This window comes from Ovis canadensis, chromosome 1 (assembly GCF_042477335.2).
Source record: "Ovis canadensis isolate MfBH-ARS-UI-01 breed Bighorn chromosome 1, ARS-UI_OviCan_v2, whole genome shotgun sequence".
In the NCBI taxonomy this organism is placed as follows: Eukaryota; Metazoa; Chordata; class Mammalia; order Artiodactyla; family Bovidae; genus Ovis; species Ovis canadensis.
In genome coordinates this window covers 234,367,136-234,384,820 of record NC_091245.1, presented here as the reverse complement: position 1 = coordinate 234,384,820, position 17,685 = coordinate 234,367,136, and the positions used below count along the sequence as shown (strand labels likewise).

Here is a 17,685-nt window from a genome sequence, read left to right as displayed (position 1 = left end):
TTTAAATATCACCCCACCTCTCAGTCAAGCTCATGCCTCAGTCTCAGTCACGTGGCTGATTTTACTTTCTAAAGGGAAAGTAGGAAATGGAATTGGGAAGATTTGGAGCATGAAATCTGTCTTAGATGCTTTTTTGTTTATTTTGCCTTTGAAAACTACACAGCTCATTACAGTGGAAACTAACACAAATCTCATTACAAAGTGGACGATACAGAAGGCTTTACCTTTGCTTCATCTTGTGGAACTTCTTTGAAAACAAATCATCACCCCAGGGTGAAGAAAACTTTGAAAGCTTTTGATTTTTTCTTCTTAGTGTTGAAAATGCAAGTATATCTGTGATATTCACACAGGAAAGTGTGATCACTTGGTTGTTAAGAGAGATGTGATTTTGGACAAAATTTAGAAGGCAGCAAAGTTTATTTTCCCCTGTGGGGCCACTTCCTAATCTTCCTGCCATGTGTGCGTGCTAAGGCACTTCAGTCTTGTCTGATTCTTTGCAACCCTATGGACGTAGCCCTCCAGGCTCCCCTGTCCATGAGATTCTCCAGGAGAGAATACTGGAGTAGGTTGCCATGCCCCTCTCCAGGGGATCTTCCCAACCCAAGGACTGAACCTGCAGCACTTAAGTCTTTTGCATTGGCAGACAGATTCTTTACCACTAGCACAACCTAAGCCCTGCCACCCTACTTTTATTCCCTCTTGCAATTCTCTCAGAACTTGAGCGCCTTATTTCTTGACTGTTTCATCTAATCCCTCCAAGCTGACATAAGGAAAAGTCTGAAACTTCTTCATATTAAGGTATAAATGACTGATAATAGTTTATAACCAAATCTCTCAAACTGGGGCAGCAGAAGGTGCCAAGGGGCACCTGGTAAAGCTTTGGGACCAACATGGCACATCTCTGAGACAACAAACTTACTTGAAGAATTAGTAAGGAAACATTATTTTATGTTAAAACAAACACAAATATAATATGGAATGAAATGCGAAATGATTGAATGAATGAATCACACTAAAGTAAATTGTTACAAAAGAAATATCATGCATGAGGCTGAAACCCCAGAACCCTGGGGATGGCAAATCCTCTTCTGTCTCCTCTGTCCTAGTGGGTAAGCCCAGCAGACTCCAGCTATAGACGGGTGGATGAGGCTCTTGAAGAGCCCTGTAATGGGAGACCTTAGAGTCAAGATTTATATTCATGTAGAGGTAATACAAGCAGCAAGCCTGAATTGGAAGTAAATTCAGCAAGGGCCTAAAAATTGTTTGTAACTTACTAAAATCAAACAAAGGAATACTGAACACCAACACTATCAACTTTATTATACACATTTTAAAGAGTAGCTGTAGGATACAGCATATTTCACTTTCAAAACTCTTCAGGATTGCCTACCCTAATAGTTTGGAAAAGATGCTTGTAAACCCATGTTGCTTTGTGGCAGATGGATGCACGAAGAGACATTTTTAAAATGACATATTTCTTTTAGCTACATTCAAGATGCTTAAAGTATGGACCCCTCTGGCAGTCTGGTGAAGTTTACGGACTCCTTAGAAAAAGTGCTTTTAAACACGTAACATAAAATATACAAGAATCTGACTAACTAGATATACAGTTCAAAATATCTAAAATCCAAATTTGTGACCTAGTAAGACATGCACTTCTTTCTCAATATATTAAATAACAAGCTCTAGGAGTAGGCTGAGTACCAAATTTCCAAAAGGTGATAGGTATAAATAGCGAGTGCAAATTATTTTTTGAAATCTCTGAGGTAACTGTGATGTGGTAGAAAAATACCTGTAATTTCTTTTGATGGCAAAGTAACAGTTAATGTGGGTACTTCTGTGCTTTCTTGCCAACATTTATACTTGAAGGAGGAGCTAAATTTCAGTTAGAAGTTGGTGAAAAATAAAAATGTATTTTTCTCATGCATGTTCATGAACCCCAAATGATATGCCCTTATATAAAAAGGTTCCAGATTCTCTTGACTTCAGCTGAATTATTTCCAGCTATTCTGATGCCTTAGATACTTGGGACAGAAAAAGCAGTGAGTAACTTTTATTTAAGTGATAAGTAGATTTTGATGAGCATTTTGCAACCCTTATCACCATCTCCATCCCTGCAGATCATCCAAGTTCTGCTCTTGTGCACAACTTTGTGTTCCAACTCCATTTCCCTCCTTCTGGCAGTCACAGAAGAAAGGTTCTAAATTTCTCAGACCCACATGAATTCTCCAAACTGCCTTTCCCAACAAAATACCACCTTCTCCTTCACCTCCATTATCTATCTTTAGCCCCTGTTTCCCACCATCTTAATGGTCCTAGCAAAATGACTCACAATTCACATATAATAGATTTAGGATGTTTGCAATGTCTAAGCACAAATCCATGAAGTAAGAGGATAGGGTCACAGAAATAGATCTTGAAACCACAGAAGCAACCTTCTAACAGCTTTAGTCCTGAATCAGAACCCCACCAGCTTCAGTGTTTGAGATGCCACTTTTTCTAGAAAAAAAATAAGAAAGGAAGAAAGTAAATATCATTTTTTTGAACACTGAAGTTTCCTGTGAATGGTGCTGCATTTATATTTTCTCAATCTCCTAAAGAAAGAAAAAGCAAGGAGCTATTAATATCCCTATTTATGAATGAGAAACGAAGCTTAAAAAGTTTAAGTAACCTGCCCAATGTCATACACAGTTCTATTGAACTAATTAATTAACTATAGGGAAATCTCTTTTTTGCTCTACTTCTGTAGACTTTTCTAGAGTGCACAGATCAACAGGTGATTTTTATATGTCCAAAGAAAATGAATAAGAATCTAGTTGGAATTTACAACAGATAAATGGCTTGAACCTTTCAATCAAAGAATTTGAAAGAATCCCATTCTACTTTGCTGCTATTTAGATAAAGGAAGGAATGAAACAAAGTTTCATTGTGCTACTATCAATGTCTGTCATCAAAATGCATGGCTAAACCATTTATATGCCTGGTGGTTTCCAAATGAATCATTAATCACTGTCAACAGTGATGAACGGTGCCCTCATAAGAAAACGTTCTTACCATTTGTAGTCACCTTCATGGCTGTAAAAAGGTATGTTCTCATAAAACTATAAAAACCAGCTGGTTGACAAATGAACATACCTTCTGCTCTGTATTTTTCAAAACAGGTTAACTGTACATTTCTTCTTTTTTTTTTTTTTTCCATTTCACACCCCACGTTTGACTAGTAGCTTCCAGGTAAGGCCCCCCACACAGCAGAATGTGATGTAGAAGGATCAGAAAGATGTTCAGCTAGACTAAAACAGCAGATGATGTAATGATGTGAGCCCATGGAAACCAGGTCAAACCAAATTTGTCTCTGCCAGTTTGACAAGGCCACTGGAGCCCTTTACATGTGCCTTCAGCTCTAAATAAGGGATTTTTCTCCTATGCAACATGCATCTGTCTTGGTCAAATGCAAGATACCTATTTTAGCCAACTGTTCCTTTCTTCCAAGCAGTTTACTGCAAGTAGGGTCTAAGATACACGTATGAGGAAGCAAGCAATTTAAAACAACACATTTAGGCTGCTAATCTGCTTTTAGCATCTTTGATTTGTAAAGGACCTGTAAACATCAAATGGCATGTGATACTGTGCCTAAGTGACACTTGATTTCAGTTCTTACAATTCTATTATTGTCTTAAAATAAAAAGAGCATGATGGATGCTCCACAAAACAACACTAGAAATTATATTTATTGTATCTGTCGTGGGACTAACCATTGTCCTAAAACAAGTTCAGCCACCGAGAGGACAATTCTGTCTTTAGAAAGAAGAAATGCAACCTTTGGCTTCTCAAGAAGCTATATCCCTTCTCCAGTAACTTTCCCAAAGCTTTGACTTAAGGTTTAGGATTTCCAAAATTTGACTGACAAAGCTAAGTGTCCCGTGCCCCCATATTGATGTCATTCATTTCTAAAATTAGCAGCTGAGCAGCTCAGGTTCACTTGGGAAAGAGGAGCTTTTATTTTGAGTTGAACAGGAGCACATACTAAAAATGAACACAGTGAGACTTTCTTCTGGTATGTCTGACACAGATAAAATAGGGAAACTAGTGCAGTGCAACTGCTTTGAATTAAATGGAAAAGAAATTCTATCTATTTGGACATTTGATGTGCTTCCAGAATTTTTGGTAGCCTCACCTGTGCTAATGCTGAGTAATTAAGAGATAAAATGCAATCATGTTAAGTTGTTTCCATGCACAATGTCACACAAGGTCATGAAGTGAGCATGAAAATTCCATTGAGTTGGATAGAGGAGGTTCTAGGACACCTGTCACAGTCCAGTGTGATGTGTTAAGTTGGCCATTATTTGGTGCTCTAGCCACACAAACAAGCTTTTGGATGATGTATTTTGGACTCATTAGATCAAATGTGTCAAGCATTTGAGCTTCTATTACCCAGCAGAGCTTAAATGGATCAAAGTGGCTAAATAATCACCCCACCTCAGCTTAGTATTGTGCAGACAGGAACGTGGGCTGGATGGAGATATGCCATTTGGAATCACGGAAATTGTGTTGGAAATCCACATGAACTGGAGGAAGTTATTTCCTCCTATCTTCTCCATCTGCTAAGTGAGTGGCTTTACTGGGTAGGAGCCTCACAATGAGACTTATCCCTGCAAAAACTAAGGAACCAGGTATGGCTTATGCACAGAAAATACCTCTCACTTTAAAAAACAGCTAACTGAATTTGGTAATCATTCCATTTGTTCTTGTTGTTGTTTAGTTGTTAAGTTGTGTCTGACTTTTTTGTGACTCCATGAACTGTAGCCTGCCAGATTCCTCTGGCTGTGGGATTTCCCAGGCAAGAATACAGAAGTGGGTTGCCATTTCCTTCTCCAGGGATCTTTCCAACCCAGGGATCAAACCTGTGTCTCCTCCATTGGTAGGCAGATTCTTTACCACTGAACCAACAGGGAAGCCCAATCCTTCCACCTAGAGAGGAAAAAAATAATCTGTGAAAAAGTTAAATAATATAAAAACACCAAGGCTCAATGTGAGGCCTATCACCACTGTATCAATTCTGCTAAGTCACTTCAGTCGTGTCCGACTCTGTGTGACCCCATAGACAGCAGCCCACCAGGCTCCCCCGTCCTTGGGATTCTCCAGGCAAGAACATTAGAGTGGGTTGCCATTTCCTTTTCTTGTAATTGACCTTTTCTTATAGTGCAAAATCTTCTAAGGCTTTCATTCCAGAAAAGCTGGCCTGGGTGTTCAAACAGCAGTGGCAAGAACATGGGCCTGGTTGAGTACTTGCTACTTTGCAGTTTGTACTGGCTGGCGGTTCTCAAGTTTCTCAAGTTTGGCCCTCCAAACCCATATCAGAGTGATCACTGTCTCCCTAAATCACTGGCATAAGGGAACTTAGAGCAGGTCTCCCTACCTTGGGTGCTGAGATGCTGCTCAGTAAATGCCCAGTGTCATAATCCCACCTTATTTGAGTCTGTTAGAAAAATTTCTTCCTCTGCATAATTTTCTGCACCAAGCTCCTGTTCCCTATTGTGCTGTAAGTCATGAAAGATATTAAAATTACATGGAATTCCTTACCTAGATCTTTTCCCCCATGACACCCACATAGTTATGCAAGTGCAAACCTGAGATAGCTCCTCCAGGTGCTCTCAAGAACCTCCAGGGAGGACGTCCCCCACTCTATTGTGATTACACGGTCGCTCTTCTGTGTCCCTCAGAAAAGGATAGAGAACTCCTTAAGGGTAGAGAATTGTGCCTTGTTCCTCTCTGTATCTTCATGACCTTGCACATTGCTTTGAACATAGTAATCTGTCAATAAATCACTAATTCATCAATGTCAAATATCTCTACCTGCAAGACCGTTATTCACTTATATATTTTCTTTGATTTTTTTGCTCTGGTCTAAGTCTTTTTTTATACTCCCCACCATATAGCTTTCACTCTAGATTCCTACCCTTTAAAATCAGTAGACTTCTAGACCACAAAGCAAATCTTCTGGCTGTACATCCTGTGGTTTTCTGAGAAACTACTAAAAGAACAATTCTTTATGCAAATTAATTTCATGGGAGTGGTCCAAGTATTTTTCTCCTACTTAGCAGTTCAAAATATTTTTCACACACACCTTTATGCAATAGTTTCCTGCCAGGTGGACATATCCAATTCATATGGAAAATTTAGCAGTATGTCTGTGACAGCATAAGAAGAGTCAGAAAGCACCAAAAATAATTATGCTTTTGCATTTGTTTACTGAGAACACATTAGCATACATTATCATGTTCCAGTCCCACAGCAGCGATGCTGGATGAATGGTATAGACATTGCTACCCCATTTTACTATGAAGAAATTAAAGTCCAAGGAAGTGATATCTCCAAGGTCACCTAGCTGGTTGCAACAAAGTCACGAAAATCTGGCTCTTTCAACTCTTTGCACTGTAATGTCCTTTGAACCAAGCTAGGAAAGGAACTGTGTTGCTTAGGTGGAATTTTATAGACAGTAGCATGCAGGGAAAAGAAATAGATGCAAAAATAAGAGCACTGATTACTAGCTCTAAAGAAACCAAACTGTGGGATAATCAAGAGAGAATTTGGAAGAACTGAGTTGTAGAAAACTTTTTAGAAAAGTTGGTTCTGTTTTGTTTGGGTAGAAGCAGGGAGAAAAGCTGTATTCTCATAAAAGCATCTGATCAGAAAGTAAGGAATACACCTTTCTACCGTGTTTCAATAATGTCAGCTTCATCTCTTCACATTGGATCCCTACAAAATTCTATGAGATATCCTTTCTCTGAGAATTCGATTTCTTCTCTGATGGCAATTGGGCAGATGACAGGAAGATGGGTTGGGTCTGGGTCTCCACAAACACCTTACAGTTAAGATGAGAGCACCTAGTTCTTTTTCTACTTAGAGAATGAAAATATATTTCCTCTCCTTGGATCAACTTTTAAGGATGAAAAGCAAAAATGTTGAGGAAGGGAAGAATCATTTAAGGACTGTCTGACCTTTTTGTAGGAATTTTGTGTAGTTTTTTAATAAAAGTAATCTAATTTAGTTTAAATAGCCTAAAGGATTATTTTGTATTTGTTCTTTAAATATTCCTTATCCATCTGTAGTAATACTTTGTTTTAAAGGTCAGTTCATCTGTTACTCAGCCAACGAATGTTTATTAAGGGTCCACTATGGGTCAGGATTGATTGATGAATGAAGAATGACTGATAGGTAAATAGTCTACAAATCTTGCCCTCAAGAAGAAAGATGTTACATTTGTAAGAAAACTGATAAGACCAATAGGGCTGAAAAGCTGTGTTTGTGGGGACCCTTTGTTGTTGTGCTGAGCCTAAGGACATTTTGGACTTTCTAGCACCCAAATAGGGATGAAAGAGACTCTTCCCCAAACCACAGGCCTGCATCTGGAGCTCTCCCCCTTCCACAGCTCTAGTCAAGAACAGTGTCATCAAAAGTTAAGTTTATATACCTGAAATTAACACAATGCTGTTAATCAACTATATTTCAATTTAAAAAAATTTTAAGTGAGATTTAATACTCACAGTTAAAATTCTACCTGAGGAAACGATGACCATGTATTGCTTTATTTTTATTTTAGGAATCTTGGAAAATCAGGACTCAGAGTTTCTTGCTTGGGTCTTGGTAAGTACTCAGGGTAACATGTAGGGGTGAGCTGGGAGGTGGGAGCTTGGAGGGAATACCAGGGAATGATTGGGGTGTACAGCAGGACCCAGTCTTGAGAGAGAAGGGTCCTCCTGACCAACATTGCCTCACTTCTGAGCATACAACCCTTCTCCTTTCATGCCCACACAGCCCTCTGCCACTCAGGTCCAAGGAGCCACTGTGATCATGGTGTCTTCTAGGGGCCTGTTAAGCAAAAAGAGATCTGATATTAAAGCACATCTTAGAAGAAGAGACTCCTCTGTTAGTATTCCCTTTCTAGCAAGGGTACAAAACCTCATGGCATGTGGGTGTATGCACAATTCACCTGTGACATCATATGAATTTTTTCTATCCTTATCTTCCCTTTCCCTAATTTTCTCATGTTTTTCTATTTTAATGTATTTATATACTCCACTATTCTTGCCTGGAGAATTCCATGGACTGAGGAGCTTGGTGGGCTACAGCCCGTGGGGTCACAAAGAGTCGGACACAACTGAGCAACTAACACACACACACACACACGCACATTCACACATATACTTTTCTAATGTACCTTAAATGCTTTAGGGACAAGATAAATGTTTAAAGACAACTAAGAAGAGATGGCGATTTTAACATCATAAGAATAAATCTGCAATGATAAAATCTGAGTGTGAGGCTTGGGGTGTCATACAGCTTTTAGACATCCCCCAGATAAGAGAAAGACCACTTTGCTGTTGAGGCAGTTCAACATCATCAAAACTGTTTCTGTAACCTAAGAGAGTCTAGACCAGGATGGTAGCTGAGGACGTAGTCAGAGGTGGTCAGGTTATAGCTGGTTCTCAAGGTTGAGACTGGCAGATCTTCTGTTGGATTCTATTTCGGTTGCAAGAGAAAAGAGAAGAGTCCAAGATGACTCTAAGGTTTTTTGCCTGGGCAACAGAAAAGATGGAATTGCCACTAAGTGAGATGTGGAAGAATGAAGGAAGAGAGACTTAGGAGGGGAGAGAGCTGATTGATTTGGGACATAGTAAGTTTGAGATACCTATTAGACATCCAAGAAAAGACATACATGTATATAGGCAAAAGGATATATGAATCTTGAGTATAGAAGTGAGATCTGAGCTGGATGAGGATGACGTAGGAGTCATCAACATGTATATATTATATAAGCCATGAAACTGGATAAGAACGTTAAAAGAGTGAGTATAAATAGTACAGAAAACAGAAGAACATGTTCTGTGACCTGGGAAGTCCATTAAGTTGAGAAAATGAGGAAGAACCAACAAAGAACATTGAAAACAAGCAGTGGGATTTTGTTTTTGTTTTGTGTGGTTTTTTTGTTTTGTTTTTTTGTTTTATTCAAAAAAACAGATGAGGAAAACCAGGAGAATAGGGATTCCTAGAATCCAACATTTCAAAGGGGGATAGAGACAAACTCTGTCAATACTGCTCATGAGTCAAGTAAGATGAGGGTCAAGAATTGATCATTCAGTTTGGCTACACGCAAGTCACTAATGGCTTTGAAAAGATCCATCTTGAAGGAGTGAGGGGTTCACTGACACACGATTGGAATATGTTCAAGAGAGCATATAAAGAGGAGGACTGGCAGCGGCTCTTAATGACTATTTCTATAAAGAGAAGCAGAGAAATGGAATGGAAGCTGGACAGGCAGGTGTGGTCAGAGAGAGTGGAAGCCACATGGAAGAAACGACAGCACACTTATATGCGGATGGAGAAATTCTTTTTGAGAAGGGAAAACAATGGTTAAGATAAGTAGAGGGAAAAGTATCTGGAATGGTTTCTGGAAGACACAAGAGGAGGGTAACATGAAAGAAGGCAGAGTCCATGGGCTTGGAGGCTGGTAGGTGGGTTGACAGGGTGGCAGAGCAGTATCTTGTAAGAAGTTGTTTCCTACTGCTTCTGTATTCTCAGCGAAATCAGAAAGGTCATATCAGCTATTAGTGAGGATGGAAGAGTGATGTTGAAAGTTTCAGGAGAGAGAGAATTTCTAGGAGAGTAGAAGAGTGAATGGGAGAAGGCAATGGCACCCGACTCCAGTACTCTTGCCTAGAAAATCCCATGGACGGAGGAGCCTGGAAGGCTGTATGTAGTCCATGGGGTCGCACAGTCGGACACGACTGAGCGACTTCACTTTCACCTTTCACTTTCATGCATTAGAAAAGGAAATGGCAACCCACTCCACTGTTCTTGCCTGGAGAATCCCAAGGACAGAGGAGCCTGGTGGGCTGCCGTCTATGGGGTCGCACAGAGTAGGACACGACTGAAGCGACTTAGCAGCAGCAGCAGCAGCAGAAGAGGGAATGCACCAAGAGAATGCATCAAAGTGGCTAGACAGCCTTAAGGATCTGCTTGAGATTTGTGCTAATAAATTTAAAGACACCATCTCCAAGATTGGGTGTTTCTCTTCCAGTCATGTTCAGCCATGCAAGTCCAGGTGGAGTTTTTCAAGGGCATAAGATAAAAAGAGAGGCAATGATGCTGAGGGTTTATGCAAAGGGGTGATTGCAATGGTGGACTTTGGGGTTGAAGCTGAGCAAGTAGGAAAATGAGACCTAAAGCCAGGAAAAGGGGGAGGCAGAAGGACAATGAAAAGTAGGAAGGATCAGTGAATTGTACATCCAGAGGACCAAGGGATTGTTGGAGTAAGATCAGTAGAGACAGTAGAACAGAAGACTAGAAAGTGGTATGGGGAGGGAGGTGGGAGGGAGGTGGGAGGGGGTTCAGGATGGGGAACACATGTACACCCGTGGCAGATTCATGTCAATGTATGGCAAAACCAATACAATATTGCAAAATAGTAATAATAATAATAAATAAATAAATAAAGAGTAATAAAAATACAACTAAATCTCTTAGTGAAAAAAAAAGAAAGAAAGAAAGTGGTAGTTAGAAAGAGAGATTCTTGAAATTCTTGAAATTGAGGTTATGGGGTGTCCTGTTCTTGTTAAAGTCTAAAGCATGTCCCTTGGGAGAGAGTGACTGAGGTTGTGCTGAATGCAAGATAAGTAGACCAGAAGAGGTCAAGAAGCTGAAAGATAAAGGTGTAGGGAAGGATTGATTACCTTTGGGGTCACTGAAATCACTAAAATGTATTGCAAAACTAATATGGGAGAGAGTGAACCAGAGCTAAACTTTTCCTATGAGAGGGACTGACTAGGGATGAGTAAGTGACTGTAACATGGGGGGACTGATGACGTGAGATTCAAAATGGGTTTAATTCAGTTCAGTTCAGTAGCTCAGTCATGTCCAACTCTTTGTGACCCCATGGACTGCAGCACGCCAGGCTTCCCTATCCATCACCAACTCCCGGAGCCTATTCAAACTCATGTCCATTGCATTGGTGATGCTATCCAACCATCTCACCCTCTGTTGTCTCCTTCTCCTCCTGCCTTCAAACTTTCCCAGCATCAGGGTCTTTTCCAATGAGTCAGTTGTTCACATCAGGTGGTCAAAGTATTGAGGTTTCAGCTTCAGCATCAGTCCCTCCAATGAACATTAAGGACTGATTTTCTTTAGGATGGACTGGTTGGGTCTCCTTGCAGTCTAAGGGACTCTCAAGAGTCTTCTTCAACACCACAGTTCAAAAGCATCAATTTTTCGGCACTCAGCTTTCTTTATAGTTCAACTCTCACATCCATACATGACTACTGGAAAAGCCATAGCTTTGACTAGATGGACCTTTGTTGGTAAAGTAATGTCTCTGCTTTTTAATATGCTGTCTAGGTTGGTCATAACTTTTTCCACCATAGTTGGACCTCAGGTCAAGCAACAGGAGGGGAACACAGCCCCGCCCATCAACAGAAAATTGGATTATAGATTTACTGAACATGGCCCCGCCCATCAGAACAAGACCCAGTTTCCCCCTCAGTCAGTCTCTCCCATCGGGAAGCTTCCATAAGCCTCTTATCCTTCTCCATCAGAGGGCAGACAATGAAAACCACAATGACAGTAAACTAACCAAACTGATCACATGGACCACAGCTTCGTCTAGCTCAATGAACCTATGAGCCATGCCGTGTGGGGCCACCCAGGATGGACGGGTCATGGCAGAGAGTTCTGACAGAATGTGGTCCACTGGAGGAGGGAATGGCAAACCACTTCAGTATTCTTGCCTTGAGAACCCCATGAACAGTATGAAAAAGGCAATGCGGGTTGGGAGGAGGAATTGGGGGGAAGGTTTCTTGAGCTTTGTGAGTATGGAGACTGGATGAAGCAATGTGGTGAATGAATAAAAGATAGTGGCAACTGATTCTGCCCCCTTTCACAGTATAGCAAAAATATTGAAGGCTAATGATGCCTGAGTTTTTCTGATTCTCCTTAATAATATGGTTTGGGAAGTGAAGGTGGTCTTTGTTCACCATAAGACTAAGGCAATTTGACTTTTGCTCAGTTAATGGTTCTTATTTTGTTACTGTTTACTTGTATTAGAAAGACCCTGTAGATTCATTACCAGGGGTATTCTAACCTTAGTTTTTTTAAGACTGCTTAACAGACATGACTTAGCAACTAAACAATAACAGCAACAACAGCAACAAATGATAAATAGCTATTCACTACTTATTACTGAAAGAAGTTAAGTACTATAGCAATTTAAGAAAATATGGGTTAAGAAATGTAGTGAACAGTCCAGACTTAGAGAATGAATTTATGGTTGCCAGAGGCACGAAGGATGGGGGCGGGGGCGGGGGGAAGGGATAGTTAGAGAGCTTGGAATGGACATGTACATACTACTATATTTAAAATAGATAACCAGTACAGCACATGGAACTCTGTTTCATGTTATGTGACAGCCTGCATGAGAGGGGCATTTAGGGGAGATTGGATACATGTGTATGTATACCTGAGTCCCTTCACTGTTCACCTGAAATGATCACAACATTGTTAATCAGTTATGCTAAGTCACTTCAGTCATGTCCGATTCTGTGCGACCCCATAGACGGCAGCCCACCACACACTCCCCTGTCCCTGGGATTCTCCAGGCAAGAACACTGGAGTAGGTTGCCATTTCCTTCTCCAGTTAATCAGCTATACCCCAACACAAACTAAAAAGTTGAAGAAAAAGAAACAAATATAGTGAACAGTCTTAGACAACTGTCCCATAGAATCAGTACCTATAATGGAAAATATTTCATCAAAAGTACCTAAAAAACTCAACCAAAGGCCCTTAAGACTATAAAAATTTCAGATACCTATGAAGTGCCACATATAAGTGAGTCTCCAGGGGGCAGACTAGTTTTTTAAAACTGTGTATGAGCTGTAGGTATTTTGGTGAATTTTGAAACAGACCTGATTGAGGGGCAAGTCCGAATTTGAGCTTAAGGGTTTTTTCCTAAGAGCTTGAACACTTGTGATAACACATGGCATGAAAAAGTAGGAGGAAACAAGGAAGTTCATGGGATTGACTGGCTTCATTAAAAACAGGTAAACCGGCTTGAATAAATATTCTTTGAGACCTTTTCTGAGCTACTTACTTCTGTAAAACATAGGAGACAAAAAGAAATTCATAGGAAGGAATAATGCACCAACTTTAGATGATTTTTCAGGCTCTGCATACCTCAGCTGTCAAATCCAAGTGCAGCTGGATTTACTGTTGTGGACTTGGGATATCAGCTCAGTTATAACATGCGTTCAACTGAGGCTTTGAAAATTAAGTGTTAAATATTCCAAGCAAATATAGGACTACAGATGTCTTTTACTGAAGTACATTGGAGAAGGACAGGCTGGAAATTTCTCTTCCTGCCAAGCTTCCTTTTGCTAAACCAAGAGCATATGCAAATAGAAGCAGAAAGGTGAAATAACTCAAGGATGAACTGAAGATACATCTGAAGGAACACAGCTCTGTCAACAAAAGAATGGGGGGTGGGAGTCAAGTGGAGACCCAGCTGTGAGCTACTGTGGCTAGATTGGTTTGTAAATACACTGACCCAAAATCAAAGAAATTGATGGGAATGTAGAAAAGCCACCAATGAATGATTGAGCATCATCTCAGTCTAATGGGCAGTGGGGTCATCTTCTGAGAGAGAAAGAGGAGAATTTATGTATTCATGATTCTTCCACTCGTTCATTTTCAGCAAACATTCAGGAAACCAGGTATCATGCTAGCTACAGAGGTTATCAAGATGAAAACAGCAAGGCTATCAAGATGAAAACTGCTCTTAAATTGCTCATAGTGTAATTGGAGTCAGGCATGCAAAAACAGACAGTGCATTGAACGGATGCCATAATGGAGGGTACAGGATGAACCAAGCATGAAGAAGGTCTCCTGGGGAACCTGGAGCAGTTCCACAGGGGAGGTGCTGTTTGAGCTGAGACTTGAAGGGGGTCATCAAGTAGAGAAAAGGGGGGAAGGATGAAAGAAGGAGCAATGTGAGCAATGGCCTGGAGGGAGACCCATGGAGTGGGAGATACTGGAGGAATACTAGTGTCTGTGTAGAACATTGGGAAGGCAGGGTATTGGGAACCACAAGGGCTGAGCCTGGAAAGAAAGCTAGGCCTGATTAGGAAGGCCATCATTTGCCTCACTAAGGCATTGAGCTCCAGTCCTCCAGGTCTCTGGGGTTCCTCCAAGTCCTACAGCCCCAAGGTCTCGGGGAACATCTGGGAGATGAGGTACAGACAGGAGACACATTTGCCTGCCCTCCTCCTTCCATTGCCACCACTTCAGCAAAGCAGCTCTACTTTTCTAAATGTGAATATGAATATAAGATTTTAAAGGTAAATTTAAATGTAGTACTTTAAAAAAATGTTAATGTAGTATGTCATAAATGACTTTGTTTTTTAGAACAGGAGTAGGTTCACAGCAAAACTGAGCAGAAAGAACAGAAATTTCCCCTTACATCATATACACATAGCTTCCCCCACTATCAACATCCCACATCAAAGTAGCACATTCATTACAGTCTTACTGTAATGAATGTATTATTGTTACATACCGAATGTATTATTCATATATATCGTAAATGTGTTATTACCTTGACATACTGTTATCTCCCAAAGACTACACTTATATGTATAACTTTGGTGTTTTACATTATGTGGGTTTGGACAAATGTCATAAAAGATATTCGCCATCATAGTATTATACAGAGTAGTTTACTGCCCTTAAAATCCTCTGTGCTCTGCCTATTTCTTTCTGACCTGTAACCCCTGGCATCCACTGACCCTTTTACTTTTTCCATAGCTTTGCATTTTCCAGAGTTTCATGTAGTATGCACATCCTATAGTATGCAGTCTTTTCATATTGGCATCTTTTACTTAGTAATATGCATTTAAGTTTCTTCCATGTCTTTTTATGGTTTGATAGCTCATTTCTTTTTAGTGCTTCATATTACATTTTGAAGGAAAAACAGCATCCTTCTTCCAAAAAAAAAAAAAAGTGTACTAAAGCCCTGCTCCAGCTTGTAAAAGCCATTGAAAAACTTGAATCAGGAGTAGGACATGATAAGATGTATTTGAATTGTTTTCTGGAAACATGTGAAAGCTAGATTAGAGGGGGAAAGAGTTGAGCCTGGGGGCAGATGATGAGGCAGTGCTAATAAAGATGGACAGGAAGAAGGTGATTTTTTTTTTTTTAGCAGGAAGAATAAACAGGACTTAGTGACCTTGGGGTTCAGAATGAGAGGTCTCCGTGAACAGAGTTCCGGATTGGGCATGTGGGTGGACAGGCTGAAATCTCAGCAGGAGGAAATGTAGGAGGGAGCAGTAAGAAAAAGGAAGAAGAGAAGCAGGAGCACCATTGGCTAGAGGAGACCCAAGAGCCTGCCAGCATCAGCTTCAGCTATCCAGAGGACACAGGGAATGCTGGAGAGAGCGCCAACCAGCAGTAAAGACCCAGGAGCTTCTAACAGGGGTGAACCCATGGTTGTCACTGAAGTCACCTGCAAATACAGAGGGCTGAGGTATTTAGACAGTTTTAGGACACCTGCCTTTTGGAGTCTCTCAGGCTGTATGCGCCCTGAGAGCAGAGATCACCTCTGTTTTTTTTTTTTTTTTTCCTACATCCCTGTTAACAGATCATGTATCTGGCAAGTAGTAGGTGCTCAAAAATAGTTATTGAATAGAAGATTGGGTAAGTGGGTCAATTGCTAAGGAATGACAAAATGCACAGTGGGTAATACTGAAGATCCAGAGAAAGTCAGAAATGATGAATTGCTGGGGTCCAGCCAGCCCAGTTCTTTGGCTTTCTCCAGCAGCGTATCAACACAGAAACCAAGAAGGCCAAGTGGAGCTGGGAGGTGGGGAGAGTGCATAGAGAGAGACCCAACACATGTCAGGGACCAAGGGATCTACTGTATACATAGTGACATGAGTCCAGATTGGGTTGGTACTCAGAGCTCTCACTCCTGCAGATAGAAAGGGCGTCTGCCCACACACCTTAGGAGCAGGAAGTCCTTCTGATTCATGCCATAAGAGGTCATACCCCACAGTGGGCAGCTGTTCCTACAGGTGCTGGGAAGGGGCAGACTTCATCCTGTGTCACTCACTCTGAGATATACATGCCTTTATCTATTTAAGAGGCTGACAAGAGAAAAGGCGTGTGATGGTTAATTTTATTTGTCAACTTGCCTGGGCCACAGGGTACCCGGATTGGTCAAACATTATTCTGGGTGTGTCATGAGGATGATTTTGGGTGTGATGAATATTTGAATTTGTACATAAAGCAGATTGCCTCCCTAATGTAGATGGGTGGCCCTCCTTCAGTTAGCTGAAGGCTTAAATACAACAAAAAGGCTGAGTCCCCTCGAACAAGAGGGGACTCCTCCAGCCTGACTGCTTCAAGCTGGAACATCAGATTTTTCTGGCCTTTGAACGCAGAATGAAACATTGTCTTGTCTTGGGTCCTGCGGCTTTTGGACTAGAATTTACACCATCAACTCTTTGCGGCTTTTGGACTAGAATTTACACCATCAACTCTTTTGATCCTCAGGCCTTCAGACTTGTCCTGAACCTATACGTGGGTTATCATGGGTCTTGAGCTGCAGATGACAGATCTTGGGACTTCCCAGCCTTCGCAACTGGGACCCAATTCCTTATAAGAAATCAATCTCTCTCTATGTGTATATGTATATATATATGTGTGTATGTGTGTGTGCATATATAATTTCTATATATATAAACATATTTCTATATTTTATTATATATTATGTGTGCTAGTCACTTCAGTTCAGTTCAGTCGCTCAGTTGTGTCCAACTCTTTGCGACCCCATGAACTGTGGTACGCCAGGCCTCCCTGTCCATCACCAGCTCCTGCAGTTCACCCAAACTCATGTGCAACAAGTCGGTGATGCCATCCAGCCATCTCATCCTCTTGTTGTCCCCTTCTCCTCCTGCCCCCAATCCCTCCCAGCATCATGGTCTTTTCCAATGAGTCAACTCTTCCCGTAAGGTGCCCAAAGTATTAGAGTTTCAGCCTCAGCATCAGTCCTTCCAATGAACACCTAGGACTGGTCTCACTTAGTCTTGTCCAAATCTTTGTGACCCCCTGGACTGTAGTTCACCAGGATCCTCTGTCCATGGAATTCACCAGGCAAGAATACTGGAGTGGGTAGCCATTCCCTTCTCCAGGGGATCTTCCCAACCCAGGGATCAAACCTGGATGTCCTGCATTGCAGACAGATTCTTTACCATTTGACCCACCAAGGAAACTCATTATATATTATAATTATATATAAAATATACAAATATTACATACAAAAAGATATATAGCAAGGAATTTTATAAGAAATTATAAGATTCTATTTCTCTGGAGAACTCTAATAAAAGCATTTTGCTAGTTTTGTAAAAACATCACACAGGTGCTTGTGGCACGGCAAATAGGTATTTCTAGGAAGTGATCAAGGTTATGGGCAGATGGGAGGAGCACAGATGAGGGGGTATGTAATCACTTGCTCAGTTTTCAGCTGAGCACATTTGGAACTTCTTGCAGGATACCATCATCCCCTAAGGAGTCCTCCTGGGCTGTTCACTGGTCAGAAGGCATTTTAGGCATTCCTGCCAGACTGGGCTGGGCCTGGATCT

The 17,685-nt window shown here is 41.0% G+C and overlaps 1 protein-coding gene and 2 long non-coding RNA genes across 6 annotated transcripts in view; 1 reads left to right on the top strand and 2 right to left on the bottom strand.

The window, feature by feature from the left end:
- The window catches only part of KCNAB1 (potassium voltage-gated channel subfamily A regulatory beta subunit 1), a 480,074-nt gene that overhangs the window by 344,531 nt on the left and 117,858 nt on the right, over window positions 1-17,685 (top strand). For all 4 annotated transcript variants that reach the window (XR_011250933.1, XM_069561961.1, XM_069561970.1 and 1 more), the window contains exon 2: window positions 7,601-7,644. Coding sequence is in view for 3 of the 4 variants with exons in the window: in XM_069561961.1 (XP_069418062.1) it covers window positions 7,601-7,644 (44 nt within the window). In the remaining variant the exon portion in view is untranslated. The remainder of the gene's footprint in view (window positions 1-7,600; window positions 7,645-17,685) is intronic.
- Window positions 1,295-4,970, bottom strand: LOC138424704 (uncharacterized). The gene is made up of 2 exons (XR_011250940.1): window positions 4,902-4,970; window positions 1,295-2,499 (listed from the first exon to the last, which is right to left on the bottom strand). It is a non-coding gene; the product is annotated as an uncharacterized lncRNA (long non-coding RNA).
- LOC138424709 (uncharacterized) overlaps window positions 7,567-17,685 on the bottom strand; it is a 39,009-nt gene continuing 28,890 nt past the window's right edge. Inside the window, exon 2 of the long non-coding RNA XR_011250946.1 lies at window positions 7,567-7,869. This is a non-coding gene — a long non-coding RNA (uncharacterized lncRNA). The remainder of the gene's footprint in view (window positions 7,870-17,685) is intronic.